General features: G+C 43.7%; 1 protein-coding gene across 1 annotated transcript in view; it reads left to right on the forward strand.

Moving 5' to 3' along the window:
* Cryl1 (crystallin lambda 1) overlaps nucleotides 1-20,043 on the forward strand; it is a 168,462-nt gene extending 148,419 nt beyond the window's left edge. The window contains exons 6-8 of the mRNA XM_008824334.3: nucleotides 12,149-12,254; nucleotides 18,927-19,033; nucleotides 19,321-20,043. Coding sequence (XP_008822556.2) covers nucleotides 12,149-12,254; nucleotides 18,927-19,033; nucleotides 19,321-19,434 — 327 coding nt within the window. The 3' untranslated portion in view covers nucleotides 19,435-20,043. The remainder of the gene's footprint in view (nucleotides 1-12,148; nucleotides 12,255-18,926; nucleotides 19,034-19,320) is intronic.
* Nucleotides 20,044-21,220: the final 1,177 nt, after the last annotated feature.

Raw genomic sequence — 21,220 nt, forward strand, 5'->3', positions numbered from 1 at the left:
AATAAAATTGAATGAGGTTCTTAACCTTTAAAAAACTCTATTTCATTTTGAAATATACTGTTTCATACAGAAAAACCCATTTTTAATGCTACTAACACTTAGATGTTTGCACATGTGTCTCTAATCTCTATGTATCTGATTATTAGTCAAAGTCATTACTTTCTGAGATCCTTGACACCTGAGCATGGATATAAAATCATCAGGTAAATTTCAGTGGTAATGTGTTTGACCTCTACTAATTAACATGAAGCAAATTTTTATATAACTCATTTTTTAATTTGTTGATTTTTTTGGTGTATATTTCATACAGAACATCTCAAACAATCTTATTCATCTGTATACCCACATCCCAAATGGCACCCTCCCATAGCCTCCCCCACCCCACTGGAGCCCATATGCTCTGTCATCCCTATTACTGTCCACTGTGTTGCTGGTGCCCCCAGCCATTCCCCAGTGCTTGTCCATCCACTGAATCTAGTCAGCCTATCTAGAGTTCCTTGTTTTAGGAAGATCAGCTCTTCCTCATCTATCAGCAATCATTGCCAATATTCCTTTAGATAAGATTGGAGTCTGCTGTTCATTTTTCCAGTTCTATGCTGGGTTGCTGTCTGGGAGTCTCTTGGGCCACTCTAGCCAACAACCCAAAGGAAGGTATCTCCTGTCTGGCATTGTTTCTTGTTAGGTAGCTTTTAGCTATACTCATGGACTCAAAGAATTATATTGATCCCTTTAATCTTTGGTTATACTTTCCTTTTGGGTGTGTAAGACCATATGGTTGGCCCAGATAAACCTATTTATTTTTACTCTTAAGGTCACTTAGGGACCTGTTTCTCAGGGGTCACATGGGCTTGGGAGGATCCCCTGGCTCCTTTCTTTTACCATTTCCGCCTATGTAAAGATAAGTCAAAGGTCCTACTCAACCATGGCTGGCTTCACTTGGAAGTATGGAGGAAATGTTTTCTCTGTGTTGACCCTCCTCTTTGTAGACTGGATGCTGGTTCAAGTCCATTTGGTGGGGTCTCCATGGCCTCCCTGATCAAGAGTATAGGTGGCCCACCACCATTATAGGACATTTTGAGAGATGCTCATAGTCCCCTGGAACTTAGTCAACCTAGGATGGCAAGGAGCAAAAACTGTCCTTTATATCCCTCTGACCAAATTAGTATAGGCCTCAAAGTTAGACACCCAAAAAGGTTAGTTCCACCAGTCTGGTACTTTTAATTACCATGTGCTGTGTAGATAAAGCTGGGGCAAAGACAAAACGTTCTCAGATAAACCTTGCCTAGACATGTATTGTATTCCTTGAGCTAGTTGAATGTATAATTTGTCAGCAGGTTGTTTAATTAATATGGTTCCCTCTGTTTTCTTTAAAACTAGCTAGGCATTGTTTATCTTTTTCATTGTCTAACCCTTCCACCATGGTTTCACCATTTAAAGTGCCCCCATTTTCCCCATTTCTCCCTTAATAATACCCTTCACCTATGGTACCACCTCTCTTGAGCTCCTTCTTTCCCTTTATCCCCAAGGTTCCTTGTATAACCCTCCTTGTATAACTCTCAGCATGCTGTCTTTTCCTCCACTGAATGTTCTTGGCCCCTTTGTCAAATATCAGGTGGCTGAAATTGCATGTACTCATATTTGGGTCTTCAACTTTTTTTTCTATTGATCTATGGGTCTATTTTTGTGCTAGCACCATGTTGTTTTTATGACTATAGTTGTGTAATACAGTTGGAGGTATAATAATCCCCCCAGCATTGATGTTAGTGCTCAGGGATGCTTTGGCTATCCAAGGTTTTTTGTGCTTTCATATGACTCTTAGGATGGTTTTTTCCAACTCTGTGAAGAATGTCCTGGGGATTTTGATTGGCGTTGCATTGAATCTATAAATGGCTTTTGGTAGGATGGTCATTTTCACAATATTAATTCTTCCAATCCATGAGCATGGGAGGTCCTTCCATCCTCTGATGTCTTCCTCAATCTCTTTCTTTAAAGATTTCATTGTAGAGCTCTTTAATGTCTTTGATCAGCTTTATTCATTATATATATATTTAGCAGCTATCGTGAAAGGGACTGTTTCTGTGTACTCTTTCTCTGATTGCTTGTTATTGGTATATAGAAAGGCTACAGACTTTTGTAGATTTTGTAGATTTTGTAGATTTGGAGGTGCTCTTTCTTGCTTTTGATTAGCTGGGCTAAGGGTCTGTCTATCGTGTCTATCTTTTCAAAGAACCAACTCTTGGATTTGTTGATTCTTTGTATTGTTTTCTTTGTTTCTATTTCATTAATTTCTTCTCTGATTTTTGTTATTTCTTCTTGTCTGCTGGGTTTGGATTTCGTTTGTTGTTGCTTTTCAAGTGTCTTGAGTTGCAATGTTAAGTCATTTATTTTTGTTCTTTCTGATTTTTTAATGTAGGCACTTAGAGCTATGAACTTCCCTCTAAGGATGGCTTTCAACATGTCCCAGAGGTTTTGCTGTGTTGTATTGTCCTTTTCATTTAGTTCCAGGAATACCTTTATTTCTTTCTTAATTTCTCCTTTGACCCATTCATCATTTAGGAGTGTGCTGTTTAATCTCCATGTGTTCATGTAGTTACTAGGGTCTCTTCCAGTGTGATTTTAAGCTTTATTGCATTGTGGTCTGATAGAATGCATGGAATTATTTCAATCTTTTTGTATTTGTTGAGGTTTGTTTTGTACCCCAGTATATGGTCAATTTTGGAGAAAGTTCCATGGGGCATTGAATAGAAAATATATTCTTTGGTGCTTAGCTGGAATATTCAGTAGGTGTCTGTTAAACCCATTGGATATATGGTATTGTTTAATTCAGATGTTTCTCTGTTAAGTCTCTGTCCTGTTGACCTATCTAGTGGAGACAGTGGGGTATTGAAGTCCCCTACTATTAATGAGTTAGGATTAATCTGGGTCTGAAAGTCCTGTAGCACTGTTTTTATGAAGCTGGGTGCACCAGAGTTGGTGAATATATGTTCATGATTGTAATGCCTTCTTGGTTTATTGTTCCTTTGATCAGAATGAAGTGGCCTTCTTTATCTCTTCTGATTAGTTTTAGTTTAAAGTCTATTTTGTCAGATATTAGAATTGCAATGCCTGCTTTTTTCTTAATACCATTTGCTTGGTATATTTTTTTCCATCCTTTCACCTTAAGGTAGTGCCTGTCCTTGAAAGTGAGATGAGTTTCTTGGAGACAACAAAAAGATGGGTTTTGTTTCTTAATCTATTCAATTAGTACATGTCTTTTGACTAGGGAGTTCAGTCCATTGATATTTAAAGTTATTAATGAAAGATGTATATTGATTCCTGTCATTGTGATTTCTGTTCACATTCTTGGTGTAGCTGTGCATTTCCAAAGTTACATCTTCATTAAGTTTCTTTCCATTGCCCCTTGGGTATAGTCGTTCCTTTCTTCAGCTCTTCATATTGCTTCAAGAACTCTCTGAAGGACTGGTGTTGTGGAAATGAATTCTCTCAGCTTATTTATGTCATGGATGATTTTTCCTTCCTCTTCGACTATAATAGACATTTTGGCTGGGTAAAGTAATCTGGGTTGGCATCTGTGGTCATTTAGTACTGGGTGTACTTTGGTCTAGGCTTTTCTGGTTTTCATAATTTGCACTGAAAAGTCAGCTGTAATTCTGATGGGTTTTCCTTTATATGTGACTTGTTGTTTTTCTTTTGTAGCTTTCAGTATTGTCTCTTTGTTCTGTACATTTAGTGTTTTTACTATTATGTGCTGTGGAGAGTTTCTTTTCTGGTCCTGTCTATTTGGTGTTCTATATGCTTCTTGTATTTGTATGGGCATGTCTTATTTGTATAGGCATGTCTTTCTTCAATTTTGGGAAATTTTCTTCCACGATTCTGCTGAAGATCTGGTCCATGCCCTTATCCTGAGAGTCTTCTCTTTCCTGTATGCCTATGATTTGTAAGTTTGGTCTTTTTATGGTGTCACACAATTCCTGCATATCCTGCATTCTTGTGTTTTCTTCAATTTTTCATAATCTTTGCTTGAGTGGTCTAATTCGTCCACTTTATCTTCCAGTCTTGATATTCTGTTTTCCATTTCATTAATCCTATTGGTAAGGCTTTCTCCTGTCATTTCTAAGTGTGTGTGTGTATGTGTGTGTTCTTTAAATTCACTGAATTCTTTTTTCATGTTTATAATTGTTCTTTTGAGTTCCATGTCCTGTGTTATCTCTAAGGGGTTCTCATTGTACTCCTCTAGAGGACCTCTAGGTACCTAGGTCCTAGTACCTCTAGGTACTTCGTGGGGATATATTATTTTGGTTTTTCGTGTTATTATTTTTTCCTCTATGACTTTGACATGTGGATTTCTTTTGCAGATTCTGGTTCTTGTGTGAGACTCACTCCTTCCTTTGTTGAGTTTAGGTCTGCTTGTTTTTGTAAACTTTATGTGCCTTTGTGGTTTACTTGTTGGGCATGAACAGCTGTTTGGTCTAGGCTTCAGGTTCTCTCTTTTGGTTTTGTTGGAACCCCAGTTTGGGGTACCCAACGTCCATAGGAGGCCGCTCCCCAATAACTCAGTCCTCAGACCAGAAGATGCAACAAGCATGAGGATTTATTACATTTTGCAAAACGGACCCCTGCCTCACTCAGAGGGCCGAAGCCCAGAGCCCAGTTCACAGGCTTCTTTTAAAGACAAAGACCACAAACTAGAGAGAAAGCGGCAGTAACGTCACAAGCGGCGGCTATGTGCCAAGCAAAAAAGCGGAGGCTATGTGCCAAGCAGAGGTAGGGGGGATTTCTGGGATGATTTCCAGCTTTGGGCAAAGAGCATGAAAAAGGTCAGCTCAGCTTGTTCTTAGCATTCAGAATTATTTTTTTTATTTTTACTTCCTTGTACAGTTTTTTGGCCTGAAGGACTTATTTCCTTGTCTTTAGCCTAGGGGGACTGAATTAGGGTCCTTCAATGTAAGCTTGTTAGATTTTTGAGATAGCCATAGAATTCACAAAATCAAAGGATAGTAACTAGAAGGAATCATACTGGAGTGGCCAAATTGCTTTCATCTTGCTGCTCAGGCATTCCCACAGAGGCTCAAGTCAGATGAGGATCAGATGCTTTCAGGCTTTCTCCTAAGGTCTGGATCCCTCCAGGAAAAATGCTGGCCTCAGGAATTTGAGGGCTGGACTGGCTTGGGAGCAGGGCCCAGGAAAGATGCTGGCCTCCAGGAATGCAAAGGGAGGTGGGAGCGAGAAGAAGCCCGAGGGCTCCTGGGGACTACAGGGAGGAATTGGATTGGTCTGGATTCAAAGGATCAGGAAGCAGTGGGGATTCTGGACTAAAAGGTCAGTCCACGGGTCTGGAGTGCCATGACAAGAAATGGGCCAGTGCCCCTGCTAGGAGGAGAAATGAGGTGGGGGAGTTGGGAGAGTGAATGAGGCTGGGGGACTCAAGGCACAGTGGGTGCAGCAGCCAAACTTACCCAGGCAAGCTGCTGGTTCCAGGAAGCTGTGCAGCTGGGCCACCTAGAGATGCAAAGAGAGGTGGGGACTAGAGGGAGGAGTTGGGTTGGTCTGGATGCAAAGGATCAGGAAGCAGTGGGGAGTTTGGGCCAAGAGGTCAGTCCAGAGGTCTGGGGTGCCAAGGCAGGAAATGTGCCTGTCCCCCTGCTAGGAGGAGAGATAGGGTGGGGGAGCTGGGAGGGTGAATGAGGCTGAGGGAGTCAAGGCGCAGTGGACACAGCAGTCAAACTTACCCAGGCAAGCTGCTGGCTCCAGGAAGCTGTGGGGCTGGCTCTATTTTTACTTTTAAAAAATTGTGTGTGTGTGTGTGTGTGTGTGTGTGTGTGTGCACAACAATATGTGAGTTCAGGTGCCTGAAAAGACCAGAAACATTGGATCCCCTTGGAGTTGGAGTTACAGGTGGTTGTGAGCTATCTTATGTAGGTGTTGGGAACTTAACCCAGGTCCTCTGCAAGACAATACATGGTTTTAACAGCTGAGCCATCTCTCTAGTCCCCTGAACAAGTTTTATGTTGCATAGAAGAGAAGCAATGTGTGGAGGAAAAACAGAGTATGTAAGAATGTTCTAGAGGAGGGAACTAACCCCTGGTCCTCCTTCATCTGTCACGAGAACCTCATGACACATTGAGTTCTCAGTTTGTAAGACCAGTGCTGTAACCGCTAAACTATGGAACCCAAATAATTTTCAGTTTGCACCTCCAGAACTCTGTCTCTGGACCGTATGTAATGGCTCCAGGAATGAGTGTCTCCAAGAGGAACAGTCCTATACCCTGGTTTGTGACAAAGTTATTTCTATACCAGTTGGTATTCTTGTCTGGCCTACTCGTAAACATTTCAGGAGACAAGGAAATTGCTAAAGTTCAAGTTGATTCCATCTAACAAGGGATCAAAGTGGCCCCTTGATCTCTTCTCGGTGACTAGGGGCTAACAAAACAAACCTGGCCTCCTTCATATCACATTGGGATGACTGAAGATGGCAGAGTCCCATGTCATACTGTGCATGTCACAGTCTGGAACTTAGCCAAGATACAACCTTTCCTTACTCCACACCCTTCATTTTTCTGTTTGTCAGGTGAGGAAAGGCTTATAACCTAACAGTTTGGGTTGAGGGGGAAGGGAGAGGATTCTGTAGAACATTATTACATGCCTGGGAAGCAAGTCTGGGTCCCAGGAGGTGAATCTGATGGTAAATATGGGAGTATTTGCTCAGAAAAACTTGACAACTGGGTCCTAAATGTGGGGAAAGCAACAAATCAAAATTAAAGAACAAAAGTGGGAAGTAATTTTTAAAAACTTAGACAAGGATGGGCTAGGCATGCTGGTCATGCCTTTAATCCCTGCACTCGGGAGGCAGATGCAGACAGAGCTCTGTGAGATCAAGGCCAGCCTGGTAAAGTTCTAGGCCAGCTCCAGCTACAAGGACACCCTATCTCAAAACTAAAACTAAAACAAACAAGCACACAAACAAAAGAATGAAAAACGAGGGCAAGCAACTATGTAGACTGAGAAAATTATAGAATGGAATCATCATAGAGAAGAAAAATACGTGTGTAAAGCTGGTGATCAGTAGTGGTAATAGTCACAGGATTCAGTCATCAACTATTGTGTGCTGTGCAAGACCCCCACCTGCCTTTCTTTCTGTTTCTGTCAGTGAGCCATCTGTCACCATAGCATCCACTTCCTTTCTTACTGTTAGCCATTAGATGCATTCTCTCTTTTCTCTCCCTAACTCACAAATAAGCAGGTCAACAGTCTAGGTGCACCTGTGGAGGGTTTCTGCATCAGCTGACCAGAAGTAAAAGAGATAATTCTCTATAATCTGGGTAGACTGGCTCTACCAGAGAGAGAGTAGACTACAAAGCCTTAAAAGCTAAACTGAGGCTTCTCTGAGGAAGAAGCCACTGTACCTCTGGGATGCCCTAGCCATACCAGTCTGAGGGCTTGTCCTGTGGATTTTGGACTCACCAATCCACAGTCACATAATTCAATTCCTTGAAATAAATCTCTTTATGTTCATGTGTGTATGCAGTGAGCTGTCTGCATCTGTGGAACTGATGTGGAATTCAACCAACCGTAGATTGAAAATATTTTTTTTAACTTTTAATTAATTTACTTAATGTGTATGGATGCTATACCTGCATGTATGTAAGTGCACCTGTGTTGTTCAATGCCTGCAGAGGTCAGAAGAGGGTGTCAGAGCTCCTGGAACTGGAGTTATGGATGGTTGTCAGCTGCCATGTGGGTGCTGGGATTCAAACTGGGGCAGCTAGTGCTCATAACTGTTGAGCCATCTCTCCAGCCCCCTGAAAATATTTTTAAAAAATTGAATCTTTACTGAGCTTGTACAAATTTTCATTCTTGCCTTTACTCCTTAAATAAGATGCATAATAATTTTTAAAATTATATTATTTGGTGTGTGTGTGTGTGTGTGTGTGCGCGCGTGTGCATGCGTGTATGGAGGTCAGTGGACAACTTGTAGGAGTTGATTTTCTTTTTCCATCATGTAGGACCTGGGATCAAATTCAGATTTGGTAGCAAATGCCTTTATCCACTGAGTCATCTCATCAGCCCAAATTATTACATAGTATTTGCACTGCATTAAGTATATTAAGTTACCCAGCAGTGTATGGGAAGATGTGTATAGGTTTTATGCAAATATCACACCATTTTATTTGAGGGACTTGAGTGTCCATGGACTTTAGTAAGGGGAGGGGATGTTCTATAATCAGTCCTGTATAGACACTGACGGACGTATGTATGTTTGACTCCTACTGCTTCTGAATCTAGCAGAATCCAGTCTGGTGTGTGCCCAAACCTTTACTTTTGCTTAAAGTGTGTGTCAGAGTGACTGAGCCCTCCATTTGCTTCTTGCATTTTCTCTTTCTCAGATGACTGCCTTGTCCCACTTCTACCCTCAGCCAGATGCAGCCACACACACGTATAAATGAATTGTGGTAAGTTCCAGATTTTAACTAGAGAAAAGTTGAGGCAAGAAGTTTTTAAATGAAAGGGGATTCCTTACCACTGTCTGGGCCTTCCTTACCCCAGAGTTTCTCAGAACATGGTACAAAATCCAGACTTTGAGCAGACAGTGTTCCTTGCTCTGTGTGAGTCTTCAGGACTCTCCTAACCCCCTGGGACTCTTCTTTGTATGTGTCTTGAGAATTTTGCCACAAAATGGAGGAAGCACTGATAGCTAATCTGTTAAGTGTTAAAACTGGGCTGGCCTCAGATTCCACTCTCCAAATCAGTGTGCTTGCTGGGTTCCATCCTGGTTCCGGGAATCACTTGTTATCACCATCAGCACTTGACTCTGCCTCTTCTGCCACTGTGGTTATTCATCATACATGTTATCATATAGGTTATTAGACAGTTTGGGTAGAACTGAGCTCATGAGTGAAGGTGAATATCAACGTATCCTAGTTGTGAAATGTCCAGCTTTGGGGAGAAGTGTGCAAGTTTGCCTCTGAAATGTGAGATTTCAGTTAACAAGGAATGGAGCTAAATGGAAATACCCAGTCACTATTTTCTTCCTCAAGATGTAGCTTTGTGGTAAAAACATAAGCTTTGAGGAATCTCTTTTAGAAATCCCAAACAAGTTAGAAAGAAATGTAGAAGTGAAGATATTCAAACTTTCTTCCCTTTTTTGTGTCCTACAGGGGAACAGGGAATGGTAAAAATAGTGTTTACCTAGCATCTGTGAGGCCCTGGGTTCCATATCCAGAAAAATATGAAATAAAACAAAACTACTTTGGGTGGCTCACCTTTTGAGTATTTTAAAAGTCAGCTGTAAAACAAAAAAAATCCAACTGTAGAAGACCCAGGTAGCATCGCAAGTGTACAGTGGTGCTATATTTGTATTCTTCGTAGTCTGGAGGCTAAAATGAATATTGACCTGGAGCCCTAGGCTGAGGGAGAGTCTATGGGTCACCTGACTAACTTTTACAACATTCCAGAGTCCACAGGCTGCAGGAACCCATAGGCAGGCTGAAGACAGCAGCTCTCCTGCCCCAAGCTTGCCAAACAAGAGGAAACAGGTGGAAAGGATGGGGTGATTCCATGTCAGATGGATGGTTTTCTTGATGGTCCTGGACATTACTGTGGGCTGTCTGTGTTTCTTTCCTCTTCAGGTGCCCCTCCCCCTGACAGCATTGTTTTGAGGAGCAAATGGAAGCCACAGACACTTTTCAGCCTTTGAATGAACTGAATAAATGACTTCGTTCTCCTGTGCAATCCAAATGCACATGTGTAAGATGATTAGAAAGAACAGGAAATGCAGTGAGGTTTCAGGGTACCCTCCCAGATCAACAAGCATCACGGCACCCAGTGTTGGAAAGACAAAGAGCAATGGGAACTCCTGAAACATGGTGCTGGCGCTGGAGGCAGTGAGCATGATTGCAATGCTCTGGAGAGTGGCTTACTATTGCCTAATAAAGCAGATAGAGCATGGTCTACTACAGGACCCAGCAACTCTTCTCAGATAAGCAGGGCTATGTTCTAGGACATTCTGTCACCTTGTGTGTAGGAGCTGCACACTAGCAACAACCCAGATGCTCATGAACCATGGCCTGCATATATATCAACAAAAATGGACAAACTATAGACACATACAAGACAGAGGCATCTTATTTATTTTTATTTTTGTGGTGCTGTGGATGAAACCCAGAGCCTTGTACATTAGGAAAGTGTGCCTCACCCGTATGTATCCCTGTGTGTATCTTAAAAATAATGATACTGAGAGACAGAAGCAAGTCACACAGAATGTATACCACGTGATTGCATCAGCTAGATTAGAAATGGGCAGAAAAGCAAAACTTGCTGCTGAAGAGCGTAAACATAAAGGACTAGTCTCCAAAGCCGAGACATGGTTATTACAGAAGTCAGGTGTCTATCTTCAGGAATAGAGATAGGATGTGGTGAAGACCTGTGCACTGGTGCCAGGGGCTTGCTTTATAATGGTTCTCTATGCAGTGTGTGTGTGTGTGTCCTGAACACATACAGTTTTTATGTGCTGATGTGTCATGTCCTGCCACCCCAGCTAGATGTTAAGTTGTTCTTTGAAGATGAGCTGCTCAGTCAGTTCAGACCTGGCTCATACTTGCCCTCCCAGGCTGGTGGGCTCTGTCTTCACATTGATTCTTTGACTCCATCCTCTCTAGCCCATCTCACCTTAAAGCAGTCTCATATGAACTGGAATGGTCCAAACGGGCACACCTGAGTGAGACTCCGTATGTGTATTTTTCAGAAGTAGAAATACAGTGGCAGTGGTTGTGAGGCATTGCAAATCTGCCTTCTCTTTGGACTCCTCTGTCTCTGGTTAATCCCGGAAGTGGGAGGTACCAGTTGGACTGGACAGCGGGGGTGCTCCTGCCTCTGGGTCCTCGACCCCAGGGTCACATGGAGGGCAGAGGATATCTTCCTGTGCATCAGAGGAGCAGGGTGACCCCTCAGATCCCTCCTTCAGAGGCTGATAGGGCTGCCCTCTTAAATAGGGTATCAGACAGCCTTTTCAAGGTAAACGTCTATAACCCAGAGTGAGGCTGGTGGGTTGCTTGTCTGAGCCTGTTCCTCTGGGGTGTGAGAACTGGGGCCTCCAGCTAAGGGCTGACTGGGGCCACCATAGCTTCTGATAGGGGCACAGTTAGTGGCCTTACAGGTGGCAGGCACTGGACCCTCATTGAAAGAAACTACTCAGGAAAGAAACCGAGAATGGCAGGTTTTACAAGAATGCCCCTAGTCCAGCCAAACAACAGAAAGTTGGGTTTCATCTTTCATCCCCCCTTCCCCCCGTTTCTCCTTTCAGCCCTCCCAAGAGTCAAGATGCCCAAGTTGTAGATGTCTCAGGGGTGTAGTGAACCAGCAGTGAGTGCCAGATCATATAGATATTTAAGGCCTGTGTCCAGAAAGCCTTGTACACAGATGGTCACTTGGATGTTTTTCTAAGCTCAGCACTTAACAATTTGCTTCTTGTTTGTCAGTTTACATTTGCAGGAAATTCTAGGGACCCACCTCAGTGAACAAACTCATTCTAAGCTGCATTTCATCAAAGAATGGCATTTCTTACAAACTCATTAAAAGCAGAACAAGGCCCAACTTGTAGGCAGGTGAAGCCTGAGAGTGACTTCCCATTCTTTGGGTCATTCAACTCATTCCCACCTCCTAAGCAAAAATCCAGAAAACCCTCTTGGCCCCTTTCTTCAGGTGCACTTTATCTTTGCTGTCTCCTGTCTCCAAAGATACAGGTGCATACTTTGTATGTGGGGACGGTGGAGCGGGGAAGGATGTAGACTGATTACAGTGTGGATATTTGACTGTTTCATAAAATGGTCTCTTTTCAAGATGCATGTGGGATAGCTAGGTTGTGAAAAATTCAATCAAAATGCTATTAGAGGGGCCAGGTGTGGTGGTGCACACTTTTAATCCCAACTCACAGGAAGTAGAGGCAGGCAGATCTCTTTGAGTTTGAGGACAGGCTGGTCTACAAAGTAAGTTCCAGACTGGGCTACATAGCGAGACCCTGTCTCCAAACAAACAAACAAACAAACAAAAAATTATAATAGTACACTGGAGAGTGATTGAGGGATGCTGCCTTAGTAACAGAATTGCCTTTCCAGAGAATTCATCTGTGTGCTGCTGCCTTCTCCCCATGCAGGAAGGAATAGTGTCTGCTAATGACCTGGACCTGGTCATGTCAGATGGGCTGGGTATGCGGTACGCATTCATCGGACCCTTGGAGACCATGCACCTCAATGCAGAAGGTATGTGTGGGACTGGGATGGAGTTATATACTGTTGAGTAAGCCCATGAGTTTTCTTACCTGCCAGCTTGTCTTTTCTTTTTTAAGCAGAGTAGAAGCACTAGCATCTAGAAGGGACTCTGAGCAGCCCTGCTAATTCACAGACAGGGCTGGGGCCTAGAGCGCTGTGCACTGAGATACAAGCCCACAAGGGGTCTGTGAGGTTCAGTAATCTGGATGGTAAGGCGCCCTTGGTGGAAACAAAAAGGAAGAGAAGGAAGTATTGATGGGGCCTTGCTGTGTAGCCTATTATGAGGTGGAAGAGGAAGGAGTAGCTTTCAGGAGGTGTTGAAATTATTTACAGTGGCAAGAAGAAAAAAAAAGATAAAGAGATATGAGTGCCAATGTAGCCCCCAGGAACTTCTGGAGTCATCTTCTGCCTACATGCTAGCACCTGTGGGTGCTTTGAGGCCAGGAACTGTAAGGCAGGAGTTTCCACAGGAAAGTTGGCAGGGTAGGGCAGACCAAACATCGGTCCTGAAGCTGACTTTGAAAGCCTGGGGGTAAGTCCATATTACCTGGTACTTCCATGAGAAACATAGCTTTCAAAGGATAAGAGCGAACCAGATTTTAAACAATCCAAAGAGGACCAACTGATGAAACCCATACCAAATTAAAACAAACCAATAAAACAATGTACTAAAACCTGAAAGATTCTGCCTAGATCCCAGGGCTATCTCCTACTGAAATAATAGTAATTGTTATTTGTGAACGGTCTTACTGTGCAGCCCAGGCTGGCCTCAAACACCTGATCCTCCTGCTGTATGCTGAGATCATAGGCATGCACCCCCATGGACACAATAGGAAATAGGGTTTTTGTTTTTTGTTTTTCTTTTGTTCCTTCTGTGTTGCTGGGAATCAAACCTAGGGCCTTATGCATGCTCGGCAAGCACCCCACCACTACAGCCCAAGCCCTTAAGTAACTTTTATTATCTTTTTACTGCTTTGTGTTGCCATAAACATACAAACACTATACATTACTTTAATGGAGTCATCATTAAGTAGAAAAACAGATGTAGAAAGAGAAAAGGAATATTATATGTAGCTCCACAGACTGCATTTCATAAGGGATGCTGAGAAACTGGGGAATCTCCGGCCCCGCTCAAAAGTGGACAGGTGTGTGTGTGTGTGTGTGTGTGTGTGTGTGTGTGTGTGTGTTTCCTTTTGTTTTGTTTTTGACCTGGCACCTACTACGTAGCCCAAACTGACCTCAAACTTGAAGCAATCCTCCTGCCTCAGCTTCTTTAGTGCTGGCACAGGGTGTACCACCACACTCTACTATGTTCCTGTCTTTTGTGGAGGTAAAACCAGAACAGAAGACTGGAAATGGCAGGCAGACAGGTTTTCCCTCTGTATATGACAGGAAGAACTTTCTAGTAACTGGTGCTGGTGACCCAGGAAGGGAGGAGTCATGCTGTGGGTGAATTGAGGGGTCATGGTTGGATGCTGAGAGGAAATTCCTGCCATGAGGTGGCAAGTTGGGGCTGGTAGCCTCTCAGAGTTGATTTCAGGTCTATAATTCCTCCTTTGTTAATAGTTCAGTCAGTTTTCATCACAGTAGTTAATCAACTCTGCTTTCCAACTCATGATTCAAGACAGTTTTACCAGACACAGTACTGCATACTACAGACACATGTATAATTTGTAGCGTGGACCCCCTATGCATGCCCTGCAAACACAGTGCAATAACTGGAGTCCCATTAAAGGAAACCCACTCCTGCTAAGAGGAGCTGACAGAAGGAAGGAGTCTGAGTAGTCAGTCTCCTGAGCCCCCCATGCTTTGCATGGGAGGGTAACCATTGAACACAGGAAGAAAATGTCAAGAAAGACGCCTTCACACCAGTGAAAGAAGTTTTGAAATATCACAAAAATGGTCTTGGATAATTTCAGATATCTTTTCAACCAGACCTTATGAGTGGTGAACATAGCCAAGCATTTGAAATGGACATAGACACTGCCTGATAACCACCATATTTTTCTTTCTTGAAAAAAATAAGACAGTTAAGGTATCATTAGAAATCAACAGGGAGAGAACTGAGAACAGAGAATCTCAAGCAAATAGAAACAGGAACCAGTGACACCAGACACTGAAGAATCAATGGGGTGGCAGACAGGATGGAGGCTGTAACAATTTTTCCAGCAAAGCTGATATGATAAGAAAGCTTAATTGACTTAATATGATAATGGGAGGCGGATGTAGTTTTCAACTTCAGAGCATTCCAGAGTCCAGAGGTAGAAAGTTATAAGATCTGGCTGGGAACCAATGGAAATGGTCCTTATTCTTCTTAGTGTCACCCAGAATATATGAAAATTGGAGTGGGAGGACGTTTTCTGGTGTGACTGAGATTATTTTCACAAAGCCAGCCATCTCGAGTTAAGGGGAGGTCTTAGTCTTAAAAGCTACCGTTTCCAAAGTGAGCACAAATGTTTTAGGATTTGTCTGTATATTTATTGATTGACTTTTGAAGCTTGGGGACAATTTTATTAGGGTTTTAGAGAAAAACACCACGCAGGCAAGCTGTAAATGTCAACAGCTATCAGGAGGAGGGCAATGGGTCTAAGAGAGCAGGCGCATTCAGCAACAGAGGCCAGCACACAGCTGCATGGCAGAAGGTAAAGGAAGCTTCAGAGAATGAGAAAGAATGTCCAGAGTGTCAGGGAAAGCATGCCCAGGCTTTGGCCAGAATCTGAAAGAAAGAGGTAGAAAGAAAAGAAAAAGTTACCTTGTTCTGAGTAACTTGGAGAGATGCCCAGGCCTCATGGCAGAGACTCCTTCAGTGATGGTATAGGGGCAGGTGGATTTGTTTATCATCTACTTAGATAGAAAAACAGTAGAGCAGGGTGCCTACTCTGCCTTCTTTATTTTTTAAAAGTGTCTTCTGTGAAGTACACAAGCTCAGAATAGTGATTCCAGACAACTGAGCCAGTTAGCTGGGTTCCAACCCTGGCTTACCATTTGTCAGTGGCATAGATAACCTTGGGTCAGCCACTGAATTCAGTGCACCTCAGTTTTCTCACCTGTTTATTGCAGATAACAGTAACCATCACCCGGGGGTGAGAGTACAAGAAACTTTATGGAAGCCATGGAAACTACATGGAAGATGACTGCATGGATAAATTACATCCTTGATAAATGACTTTATCATCTATCTATCTATCTATCTATCTATCATCTATCTATCTATCATCTATCTACCTATCTATCTATCATCTATCTATCATCTACCTATCTACCTATCAATCATCTATCATTTATTTATTTGGTTCTTTGGTGTACTGCTGGGCCTTGGAACCTAGAGCCTGGTGCATGCTAGGCAAGGCTTGAGCACTGAGCTGTAACTCCAGCCCTTTAAATGTCGTTTTTGTACAGTTTGTCTTGTTTAATTTATTGCTCTTCCATGGTTTTTGTTCTCCCCAAAAGATTCTCACAGGCCCGAGAGAGACATACAGAGTAAATACCAATGAGAACTTTTTTTTTTTTTTTTTTTTTTTTTTTTTTTTGGCTTTCTCTCTCGCTTCTGTGGGATAGAGGAAACGCTAGAGTCAGGCCTGGTTTGTTTCTTTGCTAAGAACTCCTGGCCCTACCTTGGCTCACTCTGTTTCTGTCTCTGTGGAATGACAGTATCTTAGAATCTGGCAACCCCAGGAATCCTCCTCTGGGTGAAATGGTTGTTTACTGGTTGTCTCACAGGTTTCCTCTCCTGTAGACACCTGTTTTGTGAGCAGGAAGCCTGATGAAGGGTTTGGTCCATCTGTGTGGGGCCGTCATTGCTGATGCAAACAACTGAGGTGAAAGGCAAGGGCCTGTTGGGGAAGCCCCTAGGAGGCTCTGTCTCCCTGATCCTGGGCATGCTCCTGCTCAGGTTTGGGAACTTTATGTTTGGAGGAGGCATTCAGAGGTCACTGTGTTTTCGGGCACTTTTGATCTCGTTAATAAATTCTGTGATACCTTATCTCGTAAATTAGGTGAATTAATGTAGGTGTGGGTTCATGATCGTGGTGAAAACCAGACCCCTTGTGTGGGTAGCAATGAGGGCTCTCCAAGAAATTGAATGCCCAGTGGGACAAATGGGTGTCAGTGAGGTGCAGTATAGTGGGCTATGTCTCAGGTGGCGTTCTGGGCCCCCCCATAAGTTCAGCAGACAGGAAGGCTTCCTGCCAGTGGAGTTGCTATGAGTTCAGGAAAACCCCTTGTTTCTCTCCCGAGGGGCTCACAGCTAGAGAATCACAAGTCACCTTGATAAGCTAAATCTGATCTTAAGAGAATCAGTTCCTTTCTGTGCTTTTTTTGTCCCCATAAGCATCTTCTAAGAAACTAGGCCCAGTGGCTCCTGAAAAGCTGAGCTCTCTAGGAGTTTATGGAAGACCAGAGCTCGAGAGAACATGAAAACATGGAAGGAAGGATGTAGGGAAGGCTAGACTGGTAGGGAGAGGGTGTGGGAGAGCTGAGGTGTTGGGGAGAGGGGAAGGGCTGGGCTTTTCTGTTTCTGGTAGACTTGGTATTTAGAGTAATTTCCACTCAGGTTCTTTTTTCCCTCATGGCATATATAGCCAAATTTTGTTGCATGGGGGCGGATTATGAGTTGTATTGTAAACAGTTTTACCACATTCTATTATTGTATATTGAAGAAATAAATGTCCCTTTAAAAATTTTCAAGTTTTCCAAAAGTAGAGAAAATTCTAGAAAGCTACTGTGTGATTGGAATGATTTCAGGATAGTGAAAGGTGAATGCTTGTTGAAGGAATATGAAGTAGCCCAGAGATAAGACCTAGTCTGTGGGTCATGTCCCTGAGGGCTGCTGCTTACCTTGGGTAGGGAGATGGTGCTAGCTCCTAAGACAGTCTCAGGACTCTGCTTTCCCTGTGAGCTGGTGAATCCACAGATAATTTTCCTACTTTTTTCTGTGATGGTTTGGATCATAAATGCCTCCTAAAGACCCATGTGTGGAATGTTTGTTGACCAGCCTGTAGTGTGATTTGGGAGAGAGTATGGAACCTTTAAGAGATGGGGTCATGGACTCATGAGATAGCTCAATGGGTAAAGGCACTTGCCTCCAAGCCTGAGGACCTGAGTTTGGTCTCTGGAACCCACATGGTAGAAGGAGAGAACTGATGCCCACAATTGTCCTCTGACCTCCATGTAATACACTGTGGCACGTAGGCAAGTGTGTACACACACACACACACACACACACACACAAATAAATAAATAAACAAATTAAATGTAATAAATTTTAAAACCATTTAAAATTTTATTCATGCATTTATTTATTTTATGTATGTGTTTTGTCTGTATGTATATAAGTGCACCCATGTGTGCAATGCCTGTGGAAGCCAAAAGAGGATATCAGATCTCCTGGAACTGGAGTTACAGATGGTTGTTAGCTTCCACATGAGTGCTGAGAACCAAACCCTGGTCCTCTGGAAGAGCAGCCCATGCTCTTAACTGCTGAGCCATCTCTCTAGCACCCATACATTTTTTAAAGATTTGGAGTTGTGGAAAGAAGTTAGGTCACTGGAGAGTGTGCCCTTGAATGGGGATATGGGGACCCTGGCCTCTTGTCTGCTTCCTGACATCAAGCAGCGAGCAGCTTTTCTCCACCATGTACTCCCTACCATGATGTTCTTGCCATAGGCCCAAAGCAGTGGACAAGTTGATCAGTCTGCATGGACTAGGACAGCCTGGGAGGAGGGTCTGTACACAGAAGGGTTCGGGCAGGCCAAGGTCTAGCCCTTGTGATGGAAGTGCAGTCAAATGATGAATATAACCTTTATGCAGGCTGCAGTACCTAGTAAACACCATATGAACTGTAACCTGAACTTACAGCTTAAGAGTGAGATGAGTGAGGACATGACTTGAGTTTTGACATTTTTGGTTCATAAAGGAATTCAAACCAGATATCATGATTCATGCCTGTAATTCTGACACTTGGGAGATTGAGGCAGGAGGATTGCCATGAGTTCCAGGCCAATCTAGGCTATAGAGTAAGATACTGTTTCCAAAAAGCGGGGGGGGGGGGGGGGGGGGGGAAATGTAGCTAAGTTGGTAATGTACTTGTTTAGAATGCATGAGACCAGAGTTTGATCCCCAGCACTCCATAAACTGAGAGTGGTAGCACATGACTATAATCCCAGCACTTGGGTAGTGGAGGCAGGATCAGGTCCTCTGTATAGTCTGGGCTACTTGAAAAAAAAAAAAAGTGGCGGGAGAGGGGGAAGAAAATAGAATTAAAGAGAAAGGAAAGAAAAATTAATACATTTAAGGTCAGCACATTGGTACCCTTGGTGATCCATGGTTGAAGGAGATGCTTCCTGTGAAATGAGAATGTGCCGTGAGATGCAGCAGGTCAGGATCAGGAGATGCACTGGTGCAGGCCACATGCCTGGCCCGAGGGGCTGTGCTCTTCAGGATTTTAAGCTTCCGGAAAGCTGAGGTAATGACTCATGGGGATGGTCCTGCTTACCTAGGCCCGGCAGTTGATTTACCTCCTACTTCTGCCTTTTCTTTATTCCCTGGAGGATGAGAATGCAGATTCCCTGTCCCCAGGGCAGAACCCCTTGGGCAAGTCTCAAAGTGCAGAGTTACAGTTTGTTTACGCTGCTATGGTGAATTCTTGTATTCATACCTTTTCAGGGATGGTGAGCTACTGTGACAGATACTGTGAAGGAATAAAACACGTCCTGAAGACTTTTGGGCCCATTCCAGAGTTCTCAAGAACCACAGTTGAGAAAGTTAACCAGGTATGTAGGCATGCACAGGAGCTGGCACATACTGGTCTGGGCTCACCCATGCTACCCGGGGTGTGGGGAGAGAGCTTTGTCGGGAGCTGCTGTTAGCAGCTTTATTCGACTTGTCTCTGAGCTCTCTCAAGATCCAGAACTTGTGTTGACTGGGGGCTTTCTGTGCGTCTTGTGTCTTTGAAAGCAGTGCACACACAGTTGGTGTAAATAGGAGAAACAGTTATATTCTTGGCAGAGTGTTTCTTCTTCATGTGCTCTTTGTTTTTCTCCCCCTTTCCTTCTCCCAGGACATGTGCATGAAGGTTCCTGATGACCCAGGCCACTTAGATGCTAGAAGGCAGTGGAGGGACGATTGTCTCATGAGACTTGCCCAGCTGAAGCGCCAGGTGCAGCCCCAGTAAATTTCCTGCAATGCCACTGTCACTCCTTCCTGGAAGTCCCATTTGGGGAGATTAAAAGCACTTGATACAATTCCTCTACAGCAGTGAGAAGCCTACGGTGCTGGCCTGAAGACCCAGGTTACTCTGTGTGTTTAGCCACAGGTGACTGTACACACCAAATGTCTTCCAGTCACTCTGGCCTCGCCCTAGATTGGGCTCTCATGGCACTTCTTGGGCTCTGAGATGTGGGTTTCCTGCCATCTTGGCAAATAGTCTGAAGGTTTTTGCCTTTTCTTTCCAGTGTGATTACACAAGGCTATGTCTCCAGCCATTGGCTGCAGTTTCTTGCTGTCTTAATCTACTTCAAAACTAATTTGTAATCATTTTATAATCCCTTTCTGAGTGCCCAGTGGTCCTACATTTCTGAGGCAATCACTTTCATTTCGCTAGTGCTTATTCTGAATAAAAGCTTTGATTCCACAAGGACAACCTTTTTCTTCTCCTCTTTCTGAGAATGAAGTATCCAATCTGATTGTCAATGTGCTTTGCAGTGACCACAAGGGATGGATAATAAGCTAATACTTTGTTCTGGGTCCTTTGTCATTCAATAAAAATCCACTAGATTGATGAGATGGCTCAGCAAGTAAGGATGCTTGCTGCCAAGTCTAATAACCTGAGTTCAATCCCTGGAACTCACCTGATGGAAAGAGAAAACTAACTCCTGAAAGTTGTCTTCTGACCTCCATACACACACACACATACACCCACACACGCACTGGTGTGTACACACACATACACACGAATAAAATTTAATTTCAATAAATAAATAAATAAATAAATAAATAAATCTACAAACAAAAAAATCCTCCAGTCTGGGCCAGTGCTTTTCACAGCTAGTTCAGTGGTGCCCTGTTTTCTGGTCAGATGTTTGAGAAGCATGGTGGACTGTCTAGCCCTTGAGATTCCCATGTTTTCACCAAATGAAAGGGTGGCGAGCTCTGCAGCAAAGACACCTGTTTAACCATCATTTCCTGTACCTTCTTCAACATGAAGTCTGTTCCTGTGCTAGCTTCCAGAACATTCTGTGGACATCAGTGCTGACACCACTCTGCAGTGACTGATTGCTGGATGCCACTTCAGAGCTCCTCAACAGCTCTGGACACACTGGTGCATAGGCCTTGCGGTTCTGGGTGGCCTGCATCCCAGCTTCTGAGAACTGCTTTTGCTCAGCTGTATGGCATTGGAAGCAGCGTCACTGATTAGGAGCCACGTGGAAGTGGTTGATTCCACTAGCATGCGATACAGTCTCAATAAGCACACTTCCATATCCTTGTATCCTTATACCACACACCACCTAGCTGGGGAATAGGAGGCACTACACACGTGGTCCCTATCTTGTTGAAATTACCATGAAGCAATATAGTGACCATGAAGCAGACTTGGTGCCCCTAGGTCTCACACACATGGAGGAGCATGGTAACCCATGGAGAGGCCCTTCAGAGGAGACTTCAAGGAGGTGGCTGTGGGCCTGGCACAGGTAGCAAGAGTCAGCCAGCTTCTCTAGTCAGGGGCAGAGCTTAGGGTGGGCCAAGCTAATTTGAGATGGGAGTGGCTCAGCTTGCTGACCAGGAAGGAGCCTTGGAGGGGAAGCCACACCCAGCCTGATAAGGAAGAGCCCTCTGGCTGTGCTAATGGTTAGACTTCCACCTGGGACCAGATTGGGTCAGGGTCTCACAGGATCACTCTGACAGCAGAGGAGACTAGACTGGAGGCAAGTCTGCCATGAAGCTGTGAAGCAGTGGGTTTG

The sequence above is a fragment of the Nannospalax galili genome, unplaced genomic scaffold (assembly GCF_000622305.1).
Source record: "Nannospalax galili isolate Female #2095 unplaced genomic scaffold, S.galili_v1.0 scaffold388, whole genome shotgun sequence".
Taxonomy (NCBI): domain Eukaryota; kingdom Metazoa; phylum Chordata; class Mammalia; order Rodentia; family Spalacidae; genus Nannospalax; species Nannospalax galili.